Source organism: Penicillium angulare (genome assembly GCF_028827245.1).
Source record: "Penicillium angulare strain IBT 27051 chromosome Unknown utg000004l_segment0_segment0, whole genome shotgun sequence".
Classification (NCBI taxonomy): domain Eukaryota; kingdom Fungi; phylum Ascomycota; class Eurotiomycetes; order Eurotiales; family Aspergillaceae; genus Penicillium; species Penicillium angulare.
Genome location: NW_026623163.1, coordinates 7,230,830 through 7,246,032, shown reverse-complemented (window position 1 = coordinate 7,246,032; position 15,203 = coordinate 7,230,830). Strand labels below are relative to the sequence as shown.

Sequence of the window (15,203 nt, the reverse complement as noted above, 5' to 3'; positions counted from 1 at the left end):
TGAATAAGTATTGAAAAGATTGAAATTGCTGCAGTCTATTTTTGATTGTGCATGCAGATAGATATGTCTATTATATACAACAAATGAAAATCATTCATTCAAAACGCCCAAATAATGAAAATGTATATACAAAAACGCCGAAATATTGAAAACTTTTTGGGTAGATGATGGATCAGGATGAGACATCAACAACTTCAGCAAACCATTGCTTTAGAGCAGTAGCCAAAACGGAAGGCAGTTCACGGACATCGCGGACAACCAAGTAGTAGGGGAAGGGGAAACCTTCAAGATAACGCTTCATCTTCAACTTCATTTCGCCACCAGAACCAGGATCGGCCTCGAAGCTAGCTTGAGAAAGGTCAAGAATAGAGCTTCCCTTGACAGCATCGACGATAATGAAAACAATCATGATACGTTCCTCAAGAGCTTGGCGCACAAGACGGCGAATAGTTTCATGATCCTCGCAGATACCATCGGAAATAATCAACTCGAGCTGCCAAAGGTCGGCAGATCCAGAGCCAGGGGAGCGCTTCCAGCGAGCCTCGCGGAAAAGAGCGATAGAGTCGGCGATGAGCTTTCGTACATTTGTGCCAGTTTGCTGGTAGCTGAAATGCTGGAAAACTTGGCTACCGGCCTCAGAGGAGAAAGGTTTGCCAAATTCATGGGCGACGCGGACGTGGTCTTCATCACCAAAGCCAAGAACACAGAGATCACCAGCCTCAAGCATGCTAAGACTCTTTGCCACGAGGGCAAGTGTCTGGAAGGCAAGCTGACCACTGCCACTTCCCAGCATGGATTTACTGTCATCGACGGCAAGCATGATTTGATAGTTACGCTTGGAGGGGATTGATCGGCGCATCCAAATCTTGTCACGCTTGTACTGGGAGGCGATGTAAGGAATGATTCGTTTGATGTTCAGACGCTTTCCGGTACGGAAGTCACCACGTAGCTTTGTGGCCATTGTCGGTGCAAGAATGAGACGCAATTGTTCAGTAAGTGAGAGAGAAAGGTCATTGGTAGCGGATTCATATTGAGACCAAAGGCGACGTGCTTCATGTTCGGGGGTCAATGGAGGAAGCGAAGACGACAAATGAATAGCCGCGAGTTGGGTATCCACTTCATCTATTTGCTCGTTGATGTCTTCGGCTCCTGTAGTTCCATCTGCGTTGTCGCCAGCCATATGATCGCTGGGAATGAAAGCACCGGCAGATTGGCCTTCAGTCGGGACAAAATCACGATCTATTTCCATCTCCTCTTGAAGTTGGTTGTCGAGGGCATCTTGTTCCTCGGTCGAGTCGGGAAGAATATCGTTCTCACCAGGCCTCATGTCAGACTCAACAGCCTTGTTTTGATCGAGTGTCTGGGTTTGTTCTTCGTCGGCTTGTCCGAGAGCCTGGGTGTCGGCCTCATCTTCTTCATTCTTAAGGTGCTCGAAGTCAGCATCTGCCATGTCGGTATCTTGGGGCAAAGGCTGCGAATCATCCTCTTCCTCTTGCGATGGCTTCAAAATCTCTTTTTGGCGACGGTGCCACTGCTCGAGGATATCTCCAAGTTTCTTGAAGGCCTCAATTTGGGGCTCATTGGGGGCGCTGTCTTCGGCACCACCGGCGTCGCGACTCCTTTGGCTTTCTTCACTATCCTTGGCTGCGCCAGTTTGCTCCTCGGCGCTGGCGGTTGGATCATTGGAACCCTCCTCTTGTTGTGCATCTCCGGAATTTCCCTTATCTTCATTTTGATCTTGATCGGCACCTTGACCCCCAGTGACAGCTTCACTGGGAGCAACATCCTCACCAGTGGCTTCATTTTCGTCACGTTGGGCAAGGAATTCATCCTGCTGGGGCTCTTCTGGCTCCTCTCCACCGGCTTGATCCTCCTCTTCCTCTCCATTGGCTTCAGCTTCGTTGGTATCCTCGCCCATTTCTTCATCTTCACCAGGGGCCTGGTCCTCGGGCGCCATGTCTGCATCTTCTTCGCCGGGTTGATCATCCTTCTCATCGCCCATCTCTTCTTCAGGGAGAGGGCCCATATCATCCATGTCATCCATGCCATCATCTTCGCCTTCATCGTCACCACCCTCCTTATCATCACCATCAAGTTGCATTTCTTCAGGCAGATCCAAAGTCTCCTCTTCCTTGGCTTGGGGATCAGTCACGTCCATATCTTCACGACCAACTGCTTCGCCTTCATCATCGGGCGCTTCTTCTTCATCCTCCTCTTCCTCTTCTTCATCATCATCTTCCTCCTCTCCTTTTTGGCCTTCTTCGGCTTCTTTCTTTTGCTCCTGAGCTGCAGCTTGTTCATCAGCCTCTTCTTGGCCCTTTCCTTCTTCATTCTCGGTCTCTTTCTGTTGGTCGTCATTGGCACCATCCCAAAGTTTTTCATCAACAGCACCATCGTCAAGACCATCAACACTTCCAACCTCCTCATCGAGATTGTTTTCTTCCTCATCGCCATCGTCTTCTTTGTCTTCCTCGTCACCTTCCTCCTCTTTGTGTTCACCAGACTCCGCATTCAGTTCTTCTTGATCCATATTCACAGCATCAGCAGAGTCATCCATCTCTTCATTGGCATCTTCCTTTTGTTGCTGTTGTGCCAGTTCTGAAAGGTCTTCATCATCTCCGACATCCTTGCTAATATCTTCGGCACCTTCACCATCACCGAGACCAGTGCCACTCTCCATCTTTCCTTCCTGGCCTTGATCTTGAGACGCTTCTGCCGGACTGCAGAAACCTTCTGACGCGACCTGAGTGAAGGTCTTTGTCAGAACATAGGAAGTTTTGCAGAGCTCGCGATGAACAGTGATGAAACGGTTGAAAACTGCCTTGCAAATTTCGTAGTATCTGCTGGCAATAGGCAGGATGCTAGCCACGAGAGCAGCAGCTTGTGCAAGGCCATTGCTGTCACCAAACAGGTGGATTTGGCTCAAGACGGCATCAAGGGAAGCAGTGATTCTGTCGACGTGGAGAGCTTTACATGCGCGAGAGAAGAATTCATCGCTTCGCGAAAGTAGGCCGCTGAAATCAATAGAAGTAGGAACTTCCTTCAATTGCTGGAGGCCGACTAACATCTTGTCCATGGCTCCAAGCAGGCTCGCATCGAATTGTTCAAGGGAGGCGGGCTTGCCGGTGGCGTGTTGAGATGCCAAGTCCTGAGCGGGAAGTTCTGTCCAGTTATTGATTTGCGCTAGAACAAATGACAGCTCTGGGCGGCGTTCATCAAGCTCCACGATGTAAGTTGAGAGCTCGCGTAGAGATTGCTGCGCGTTGTTAGTAAGTTCTTGTTGCTTTCGAGATATGATGCCAGAGGGCAGCGTAGGAATCAAATCAAAAGATTTCCGTAGCCCTTCAAAACTTGTCTTTTTGGCACGAAGTTCTTGAGACACAGTAGAAGCATCCAAACCCGAGAATTTGGAATGGATATCAACAACTTCGGAAGCGAGGCTTAGGATAGGAATCAACCAAGCCACAGTCCTGGTCACCGTGGGCCGTTCATCCAAAACAGTTTGATTGACTTGGGTGAGGGTAGTAGAGCCAACTGTCCAAAGGCTCTCCATCTTGTTAATAGTTGTCTTGAAATCTCCCAAGTTAGAGAGCGCGGGAGAGAGGATGCCTCTTTGTCGTCGAACCATAAACAGCAAATGCTCAACGGAACCAATACTTCTGGAAACTTCAACATTGGTCAATTCGTCGGAGTAGGTTCGAGAGGCCAAGCGAGCACGAGGCATAAGATCCAAGAGGCGATGGAAATACGAATCAGCGCTTGATAAGGAGTTAGACGCTGAAGAACCAAGCTCGAAAGGAGCGCTGGTAGCAAGAACCTGGGCAAGTGACAGTTGGGTTTCCATCAATTGAGCTCCGGCATTCCGCTTCACACCCATCTCAAATACAGTCTTCAAAGTCTCGGCAAACAGACGGCGTTTCTGAACCTTTAGATGCTGAATGTCCTCTTTGTTGTCTTCAGTCAAAGTCTTGGGGGTTGAAGACTTGAAATCATTAATGCTTTCAATGATCGACACTGTGAACTCATCAAGATCTTTCGAGATGTCAAATTCAGACGGCAGTGAGAAGTACAAATTCATCATGTTACGAGCTGTTCCATCGGGATTCTGGAATCTCAGCGGCCTTCCAGACCATGTTGCAATTTCCTGGCAGGATTTCAAAGCTTCGGGGAAGACTATCGTTGCCACAGTCTTTTCCTCAGTCTGGAAAGCTTCGTTTTCTCCAGTAGTGTCGGCAAGTCCTTGTTCAAGAATTGGTTGAAGGGGCTGAGAAAGAGCTGCGCGGTACTTCCTAACTAGCTTGAATAGCTTCACGTGTGATCTCCTTGCACTCTCCTTGAGAGCAACGATATTGGTGTCTTTCCAACTAGCCAGCTGTATCTGCTCTTTAATGTCCTTCTCAAGTACCGATCTCTTTTCTTGCAAAGCCTTCTCCGCTAGGGGTTCAAATGGACGGAAATGAGAGAGGAAGTTATTAAGCGCCGACACAAGTGGAATGAGGGAGGCAAAGTCCTTGGCGAAAACCAAGAGCATCGCCCGGAAGTCAGTAACAAGCTGAAGGCGGCGGGAGAACTGGCCCAAAGTTGTGGAGGCGAAAAATTGCTCAAGTGTCGAGATTAGCCCGTGAATGTGCTCACTCATATCGTGATCGCCAGACTGTGCCATTTGAAGAGGTACAGCCAAGAGGGATTCGTAGGCAACAAACCACCATGCGTTAACATCTTCTTCGCAACGCTCTTTCTCGATGTCCAACAGCTTCGCCCATGTGGTAAGTTCTAGTCGACGCCAGCTAACAGTAGTGTTCGTTATCTCGTCATAGAGCGGAGCGGCAGAGTACTCTCGACTAGCAACAAGCTGCCATTCATGAACAAGGGAATGGAGCTTCTCGAGCTTGGTCAGGAACTTGGCAACAGGCTCTGTGTGCTTGAATTGAAGTATTTCAGAGCAGAAAGAAATCACATCTTGAAGAATGGCATGCTCTGGCCACGCGGTCTGGATTTGAACAAATCGTGACTGGACGGACAGCGTCAAGTTGACAAGCTTGCGAGCTTCAGGGAAATTGGAATCGGTATAGAAATTGTAATTCTTCTGGCGATCCTGGGATTCCTCGCCAACAACGTCATTGAGGATCAGAAGGACGGCAGGGAGGTGATTCTGTGGCACAACTGGAGCGAAGTCCGCGTTGCTCTTGATCCACATGGAGCCCAAGAGATGACCGGTCTGCTTGACAAGCGTTGCTAGTGCATTTCCATTTCCACGGCCGTTGACAATCTTCGCATGCAAAGAAGCAAGTCTAGAGGCAATCTCTCTCGGATCAATGCCGCCAACATCTTCTGGATTTGGCAAGCTTTCTTCCTCAAACGTCGGGAATAGTTCCTTGAGATCAGTTTCGTTGACTTCTTCTTCATCTTCCCAAGAGCCTCGGTAGCGGTACAATTCCGACTTCTCTGCTTCTTTCTCTTGGTCCTCTCGAAGTCTCGTTTTCCAGAGGTGGTGGAAATCAGCAAACACACGGCGAATCGTATCACGACCTGACGGCAATTCAAGGATGTTCGAATCGGCATCAGTGGCAGCCCAGAGTGATGATAGCTCGTGGAGGCGCATTTCAATCAATTCACTAGAACTTGCTGACTTGTTGGTATTGCTCTCGGGGCCAGTCGATGCTCCAAAGGCCGGATGGATAGATCCACCCAAGAAGGGGGTCCGGGAACTCAAGTACTGAATATCTTTAAGGCAATCAGTCTCATTGCCATGGGCAGAGTTCAAGAAAAGTCCGGTGTCAAGTAACTGGAGGAAGCGAACAACAGGGACGGTGATATCATCGTATGATCTGTAATGTGTGCTGAGTCTACTACTGAGCTGTTGGATATTATCGCGCATAAGTTGAATCATTTCGTTCGTCCTCGTTGAACTTTCAGGAGAATTGACAAGTTGCTCGGGGTGGCGATTAAGGACGGAGTTTATCAAGTTTGAAAATTCGCCGTGCAACAGGCTGAGCTCAGACTTTTCGGGGCGAGTGACAGAGGTTGGAGGTGGAGCAGATCCCAAGGCCTGTGTTTGCTCTTCAAGAATCAAAGACCGTAGATTGGATGGCTGGCCAGAGAAGGTTGCCTCGAATGACAAAAGGGATTCTGATTTCGCTTTGAACTCATCTAGGCGTTGATAGTGTCGTTTGCGTTGAACAACGAGACCAAGTGATGGGTCGAAGACCTTATCAGGAACAAATGAGCGGAGTAGAATAACAGCCAGTTGGGTTGCGGCGAAGCTCAACCTCTGCGTCTTTTTCTCAATGCCGACATTTCTTTCGCTGGCTGCTGCAACCAAGGCCAAAGATTGGAACAGGACAGGGAGTGCATGGCCCGCCAGGTTTCGGAAGAAATGGTTCTCTGCAATGTTATCTTGAAGAATAACTGGAACAGAAGCTAACTGACTCGCGCCATCCCCCCCTTGTGCCAAGGCCTGCAAAACAGTGACCAAATTTGTGTATGAGTTGGGCTCAAAGAACTCTTCGTGGCAGCAAATGAACTCGATCGTCAACTGGGAAAGTACATGCTGGAAATTTTGCAACTGATCCTCGGCTATCCGTTGACTGCTCAAAGAAAGCGACTTTGACAATGCTTGTTTTTCAGCTTTGAGTAAATCCATTTGGCCCAAAGTAGTAGTTCCGACAGAAGTCAGCTTGTCTAATAAGGATAAAGACAATACACCACCCATGGCAAGAGGGGAGCGAAGTGAGTCTGTAGCACCAGTAAATAGCGCGAGTCTGTCGAGGATTTCCGGAACTCGGTTCTTCCCAATCGAAGAATGCAGTGCGCGAGCTGGACGTCCTGCGAGAAGTGAAATAACAGTTTGCAGTTCTGGGTCCCGCTTATCTTGGTCGATGCTCGAGGAAATATCGCGATACTGACAAAGTGCCTCAAAAGATTCTGTAAAGTAAGGGTATTGAGGGGAATCAGAACGTCGAACTGCTTGACCAAGTTCAGTCACAGTTTGTTTGAGACTTTCCACAAGAGCTGTTCCATCGGCACCCTCCAATAGCATGAACTTTTGTGCATTAAGCAGAGAATCCCAAACAGTCCTCAATTGAGAGAGTTCGACTCTCGTTTGCAATGCAAGGGCAGTAAAATCAGACACGGTGCGCTCCAATTCTATGAGAGAATTGAGTTGAGCTTGAGAAGTGGGTGTTACATGTCGCCACGTATCCCACATCCGCTGCATGCTCAAGCCAGTCGTCAGAGCCCAGCCAGCTTGGAAACGAGACAGCGCGCGAGAAAGAGGCGGCTCTAGTTGCTTCAACAAGGGTGAAGCATTCAGTAGGGAGGCGCAGACGTTTCTGCCAACTTCCAGGTAAACTTGGAACTCGCCTTCAGCGACTCGGTCCACATCAGCTACACGGTAAATATCCCAGCACAGGTAGACAATGGTGCGTAGTGCAGTAATGAGATCGGCAGATTGAAGACTTGTTTCATCAAGCCCTTGAATGAAATCATACAAAGCTTGGCCACAATCCATGAGGAAATGACCGACGGGCTGTGTGGTATCTTTCATCAATGAGGGTATCCGAGTTGATGCCAGGGACCGCTCAAGTATTGTCATTTCACTTGGCTTAAGCTTCTTCCCAGCCTCGTTTGCCTCAACTAAGCTTTGACGGAGACGATGAACATCGAGTTTGAATTCTTCAAGGCAGGCAATAATGACGAGGTTTGAGCGATAATTGCCATCTCCTGTGACCGAAATGAGTGGTTCATTGGTCAATATGTTAATGGGCTGGGAGGGGCCTTGCAGGCTTAGTGATGCGCCAGCCATAATGATTTCGCCGGCAATGGCATCAAGCGCCTTCCAGCTGTCCTTCTCGTGCAGAACAGACTGGTAGTGTTGCACAGTGTTGGACGCAAAGCGACTGAGATCGGTATTACGAGTGTAAGGAAGGTGGACGTCAGGTGACCTTTGTAGGTTGGCAAGATCTTTTGGAGAGAGATGATCAAGACAAGCATTGAACAATCCGCTCAAAGGTGCAGATTGAAAGGTGGTATCCAGGTTCCAAATGTGACGAAGTCTGTACAAAGAGGATTCGCATGTATAGGACGGCCCAACGATAGCTGGAGTCTCCTGCATCTCATTGGCCATGAAACATATTTCAACACATCTGTTTCGCATAGCACGCGACAGCTCGCCATGGCGAGGGTCCATTGTTAAGAAAATGCGGAAATTAGGGTGGGGCGTAATAATGCGCGCGGATCCGTCCTCAGTTCGTTGCTCGTTGAGAATCAAAGTACCATTCGGCTCAGTCAAAGAGTTCAGCCTGTCGAGAACAGACGGGTTGCAAAGATTGGCATTGTCGAGAATTACCCAAGACCCATTTTGCACAGCTTGCGTAAGAACACCCTCGGTCCATTCAAATCCAACTTTCATCTTGTCGGTCTGGTTAATTGTATCCCATAGCTTTTGAGCTCTTTGCAGGAATCCTTGTAGAGTTTCGTCGGGATACGATTGGCAAAGATCTGAGAGCGATGAAATTACGGTCTCTAATGAAGTCTCTGTCGTTTGAAAGTGTTGACAAATCTGGAGTGCCGATCCAACAGCATCCGAGACATCTCCTGATGCGAAAGAATGAATGATATGATGGCGCAAAAACACCCCAACATCATGCACAAAGGAGGAGACTTCTCGACGATGATCAATTTGTTCGAACCCACCAATCAAGTCCATGGTGTCAGTGTCTGCACTAAGTGCAAGCTCTTCCAAATTGGCGCCATTGATAGCAGCAAGTTTTCGGATCATTGTGGTCTTACCACACCCGGCAGCACCAACCAGAATGGTGGGCCAAGAGTTGTCTATGCACAGGATGAGGGATTCCATAATATGGAGATCTCGTGGCAAGATATTCATCGAAGGCTCGACAGAAGGCTGGAGAAGGTGATCTCGATTCAAGATTCCAAGACCGACCTGAAGGTACTCAGGAGTCAGATTGTGGAAATAGCTCTTTTGGCCGATTTCGCAGTCAGTGAATAAGGAATCGTAGATTTGTGACACCAAAGTTCGGTCATCCTCACTCCGGAAGCGCTGGCTAATGATGATATCCAGGAAGTGCTTGGTCTGAATTTGCAGGTTACCTCGATCCGCCAGCTGAAGCCAGCGTTGAATGTCACGTAAATTGACTTCCCAGGGTCCACCAATGGCTCCCAATCGACGATCAGTAACGATTGCTTTGTTTAGTCTTGAAACGAAGTCGACCAGTCGGTCTGTTTGGATAGACGGGCTTCCAGGGAAAAGGCTCGAACAAATCTTTTTCAAGTCGGCATCTGTGAAGCTATCGGCATAGACGACAGTAAAACGATTGACAAATGATGCAGGAAGTCCCTTTCGTCCACCACCTTGATGATGGGGGTTTTGTGCTGCGAACAAAACAAAGTTGGGGTTTCGTTTGAATGTTTGATCGAGCTCCGCAATATAGACTTGCTGTCGATGATCCAAACAAGAGTTGAGACCTTCCAAAACGGACTGTGACGCCAAATTCATTTCATCCAGTAGAACCCAATCGCCGCGCTGCATGGCTCGTAAGAAGGGAGCATCGCGCCATGCGAATTGACCAACATCTCCTCCTTCCACGGGAACATCAGAACCAAATAGATCTGTAAGATCCGTCTGCTCGGATAGGTTGATACGAGTGAGGGGTTTACCAAGAGCTTTGGCAAGGGCAGTCACAAGCGTAGTTTTACCCACACCTGGGCTTCCTTCCATGAGGATTGGCTTTGACGACTGGAGACCACGAGCAATTCTAACGGAGTTTGCAATTGTTGTTGGTGCATCCATGGTGAATTGGGGGTCAGGATCGGTCTCGCCAGTGATTGGCAAGGAGAATGGGCCAACCTTCAAGCATCCAGGTTCGAGTGTGACAGTGGAGGACTCCCAGTAAATTGTCGAAGCGTTGACGTTGAACAATTCGCTCAACTTATCAAGACACTTTTGGCGGTTGCCATCGAGATTGTTCAATGAAATAGCAAGCATCGCGGCTGGGTTGGCACCAAGGGTATCAACAAAAACCATAGCAGCACCTTGGATGATGGCGAAAAAATGATCGGGGGTTTCATAGGTATTCACGAAGTCAACCCACGCGAGCAGATCACGAAGAGAAAGAGAGGTGGTTGAAGTGTTTTGAAATGTAATCTTGAACCATTTCGCAAATTGCAGCATTGCTTTTGCAATTCGCTCGTCCTTCAAATTTAGTTTCATTTGTAAGATCGGCAGGATATCTTCATCTTCGGAAAGCTGTGGAGCCCAGATTTCAGTCATACGGTTGCGAAGGGCGGCGGAGAGCTCGCGCTTGCCATAGTCACCACCGGGGTTCATAGTAGATAAGAATTGGAAACCACCATCTGCAACAACCATAGAATCAACTGGACCTTTCTCTGCTAACAGAATCGATCGAGCAGGCTCCAGAACACTGTTGAGTCGCTCCAAAACAGAATCATCTGCAAGAGAAATTTCGTCGAGAAGGAAAAATTGACCAGTCTTCATTGCTGTGATGAGGCTGCCATCAGACCATTCAAACAGGGCATTGCATCTTATCATGTTTTTCTGAACTCTGTGCAAGATGGTTTGATCTTTCTCCTGGCGTTGTTCAGAAGTCAATGCTGAGAATTCCTCCTTCAAGTGATCAATTGACGAAGAGGCAGGTTCGTCTCCATGGATCAGAAGGCGTAGATCATCAGACAGTTGTTTCTCGATCGCTGCTCGATTTCGAATTGGTCTTTGCGCACCAATAAGATCACCAGTCTCCAAATTCACATGGGCATTAACGATGAATAGGTCTGTCTTGAAAGCTTCTGCAACAGCCTGGCAAAGTTGAGTTTTACCACATCCAGTTTCACCAACGAGAAGAACTGGCTCATTGTTTTTGATTGCTTTGGATACCAGAACAAAGAGACGTCTCATGGCCTTAGTCCACACAATTCCAGTAGGCAGCTCACTCATCTGGGGAACATTTTGCTCTAGCTGATTAGAGCTGTAGAGTACATCCTCGTCCAGCCGAACCCTCATCACCTCTTCAATGACCTTCTTGACGGCATCCTTTTCCTGAGGGTTGCGCACACGCTCAGCAAGGAGCATGAAGCCATTGATTGCTAGTTGTTCTTTATCATCGGCATCACGCAAGGCCCATCGAAAGAGATCACGAAGTGTAGCAAAGCTGTTCTTCTGCTCAAATAGCCTGTTCGATTGACGTAGCAATGACAATTTGCGGTAGACCGAGACGATTTTTGTGCAGAAAGATGGCGCGATTTGGGAACGTTCTTTCAAAATATATTCCAGTTCGCTCTCGGGAATATCGTCGAAGTGTAACTCAAGGAAACGATTTCTGAACGCACGAGAAAGAACCTTTCGGCCACCATAAAGACCAGCAGGATTTTGCGTCGCAAAAAGCATGAAATTGGGATGTGGGTGCACGACTTCTTGTGTTTCAGGGATGAAAAGTTCGCGGTTGTCGTCCAGAAGTCGATTCAAGGCCTCGAGGACATCGGAGGGTGCCAAATTCAACTCATCAAGAACGATCCAATATCCATTTCTCAGCGCCTCAACCAACACACCTTCTTGGTAACGCAAGCTACCATCATCAGAAGAAACATATGATCCGAGATACTCTTGTAAATCCGTATGCTCGTGGTTGTTGATACGAACGAATTTGTTCCCAGAGACCTTCGCAAGATATTCAATCAAACTTGTCTTTCCTGCAGATGTAGGACCCTGCAGTAAGACGGGGAAACGACGAGTCGAGCTGGCTCTCACCAAATTTTTGAGGTTCTTCTCGATAAATGGAGTAATGATGTAATGGGGCTGCTCTTCGGGGGTCAAAGGTCCACGGCGCATCCAGTAGTGTTTGAATTGAACGTAGTCATTGCCGTCTACAGGCGGTTGGGGGGTCTGGCCAAGGAGTGACCGTGCGTTCTTCGCATTGCTGAATATGTGCGTTTCAAGAAGAGGAATCAAAGATCGTTCAGACTCTAAGCTAAGGACCGTCAAAAAACTCATATTGAATCCTTCGAAAATTGCTCGACGCAGGCCGTACACGTGCGCATGGTCATTGACGTATATGAGGGCCCGAACAAGAGTTCGAATGCTGAAATGCGGTCGCTGTCCGGCGCCATCGGTAAGTTTGTTGTCATTGCTGAGCTTCTTGGTCACCATGTACAATTGTGCAAGGTCCGGTGCAGCCCGAGGATCACGAATAATCAAGTCACCGAGGTACTTCTGGATCAAAGCGAGGAGATCATCCAAGTCGGTATCCGGGGAGTGCACGTAGAATTCGGTGAATCGCGAGCGCAAGCCAGGAGGCAAATCCCTTTTACCGGCATCTGTTGCTGGATTCATTGCGCCAAAAATGCGAAAGTCGGGGTGGCCAAAGACTCTCTCAACGTCACCAGCTTCAGACAATAGGACGGAGGGCGTCCCTTCGCTGCCATGATGGAGGAGACTAGCAACATTTTCGAGGGTGTCTGGTGATGCCAGATTGACTTCATCCAAAAGGACCCATTCGCCATTACGAAGCGCTCTGACGATCTTGCCTTGAACGAATGCAAATGCAAACTTAGCATCGCCTTGCGAAACTTGAGCTTCAAAGTCAGCAAGTTGTGATTCGAAACTCTCCCATCGTTGCCGCAGTTGCTGATACTTGGGCGAATCTAGTTTGCGCTTCTTGGCAGGCTGTTCATCACTCTTCTCGGATTCTTTGGGGATATCAGTAGGCTTGAATACTCCATTGGATAATCGTACAGCCTCATGCCATAAATTAACCAAACGCACCCAGTTTGCAGCGGCAACACTCTTCGAGACAGAAGACAAAAATTTTTGATTCTTCTTCGCAGAGAATGTCAGTTCAAAGAGCTGGTTGAACTCATCCAGCATTGGAATAGCCATTGTGCGAATGCTAACAGGTTTAAATCCTCCCAAAAGGTCAGTACTCTCACTTTGCTGTGACAAATTGACTACAGTGAGCTTTTGGCGCATCAAAGTAGCAAGCTGCTGAATAACGGTTGTCTTTCCAATACCAGTCTCTCCAACAAGTAGAACTGGCTCCGCCATTTGGATTGAAGCGGCCACTTGCTCCATGATTGTCAAAGCTGACCTTGTCGAAGCAAAGCGCGAGCCTGCTGCTGCGAACTTCAAGGCCGAACCACTGGGTACCTTGATCTTCTGACAGACTTCTCGACCAAGGGTCAGACTATTGTTCTTGTCGGTGTAATTTGGAGTTCTTTCATTAAGGCAAAATTGTGCGCGTTGGGGTGAGATTTGCAGCGCCTCGGCAACCACAGAAGCGAGAGAACTCTGCATAGACTTCTCTGGCAGATACTTTAGAAAGATGTCGACGATGTCAAGCAAAATTTCATCGTCAATGGCTTCTGATGTCGGTTCGTAGCCAGTTTTAGCACCCATGCGTTGTAGCCGCCGGTGCAGACGACTGCAGAGCTTAATCAGATCACGGAAACCAGGAGTACGTCCCTGCGAGCCCTTGATGGCTAAGCTTCCATGGAATGCAGAGCACACCTTTCCATAAACATCCATAATGACAGGTACCCTGGACTCCAAGAGAGGGTGTTTTTGTAGAATGACGTCTCGCATCTCGTCGATTTGAAGAGAAGAAACAGGCACTCTCTGCCATAATCGGCTGCCTAGCATAGAAGAGCTCGGTGCAATCTCTTCTCCTGCAATATTGTAAGATGACTTCATAGTGGCAATGATCTTGAAGCCCTCGGCGCACTTGATGCGCTCTCTTCTACTAGCAATAGTCAACTCGCCTCTTTCAATGATAGGCAATATGAGGCCAAGCACTTCAGATGGAGCACGATTAAGGTCTTCAATCAAAACCCAGCGACCTTCTCTGGCGGCTTTTGTTAAGACACCCGGCTGCCAGGAGAATGACCCTGTAGCTGAAGAAGTGGCATACATTCCAAGAAGACTCTTGGCATCCGTTTGCTCGTTGAGATGAAGTGTCACCATTGATTCCGCCTGGCCCATGGTGGACGCAATATCATTGATCAACGAAGTTTTTCCGGAATTTGGCAGACCAATCAGCAGGATAGGCTTGAATCCCAACAATGACTCGCCAATTCGACGCAAGTTCTGGGTAGTTGTTTTAGTCTTGACAATGAAAGAAGAAGCCTTTGCCAAGGGCGCATCCTTCAATCGTGGAATCAAAACACCAGACACATCAGCGGATCGTGGAGTGAAAAAGTCTCGCAATCGCTCTACCAATTTGATAGCATCAGCTTCTGGTCGTTGCTGTCGAGTAATTTGAATCTGTTTCCCAAGAACCGCCCATCTGCGCTCTTCCCATAGACCCAGAAGACGATAGTCGATTGTGATTTCTTCCCATGTCCCCTCAATAGGCTCGGTTCCGGTATTTACACGCAACATATTTTCGGTGGCAGCATCGGCTGCATGCATATAAAGGGCAAAGCATCGTATCGCAAGGTATCGAATAATGGGATCTTCGTGGGGAAACAGAGATTGGAGCTGGATCGGCGATACGGCTTTGGAAAATGTCTCCAAATCAAATGATAGAAGGCGGAAAAGCGCAAGAAGGAGCGTCCTAACACTACTCGTTTCCAGTTGTCGTAATGTAAGTTCTTTCGAGCTGACCAACGCTGACAGAGATCCAGCCTTTGACAAAGCAAATTCACCGGCGAAGGATCGGAGGTATGGAGCAAATGGAAGGACACGGGCGAATGCGGCCAGGATATGAATTGGGTCTGCTTGAATATCGGATCGAAGCCATCGAGCAGCCAGATCAACCACGATTGGTTCGTATAGTCGGAAGACACTTTCTGTGAATTTTGTGTCTAATGCGCCAATCGCAAGCGCGTGGAGCTGTTGAATCCCGGATAAAGACTGAATGAGATTAGAGAGTTCATTCGGGAGTTGATCGAGCAACTCGGACTCGGAGAGAGTCCTCTCGTAGACGGGCCGTCCATTCATTGTGAGACCCGGCTGCGTAGAGGGAGCTCCTTTTAACAAAGGTATAAAAAATGTAAAATGTTGTTAAGAACAGATGAAATTGTCTGCTCTTTTTTTTTCTGTTCTGCCATGTCCCGACAATCAAGCCCCACTGATTCCGCTCACCGCCCACTATTTACTGGGGTGACTAAGCCCCCCAGCTTGCGCAGCTCCGATACAGCTTGTGTTCCAGGCCAACTTTCCTTAAGACGCGCCA

The 15,203-nt window shown here is 48.2% G+C and overlaps 1 protein-coding gene across 1 annotated transcript; it reads right to left on the bottom strand.

Moving 5' to 3' along the window:
- Positions 1 to 172: 172 nt before the first annotated feature.
- Positions 173 to 14,968, bottom strand: N7478_006598 (AAA family ATPase midasin; the record flags this gene model as incomplete). Its single annotated transcript, XM_056922812.1, has 1 exon — positions 173 to 14,968. One exon carries the CDS (start codon positions 14,966 to 14,968, stop codon positions 173 to 175), a length of 14,796 nt encoding a protein of 4,931 aa, XP_056780849.1.
- Positions 14,969 to 15,203: the final 235 nt, after the last annotated feature.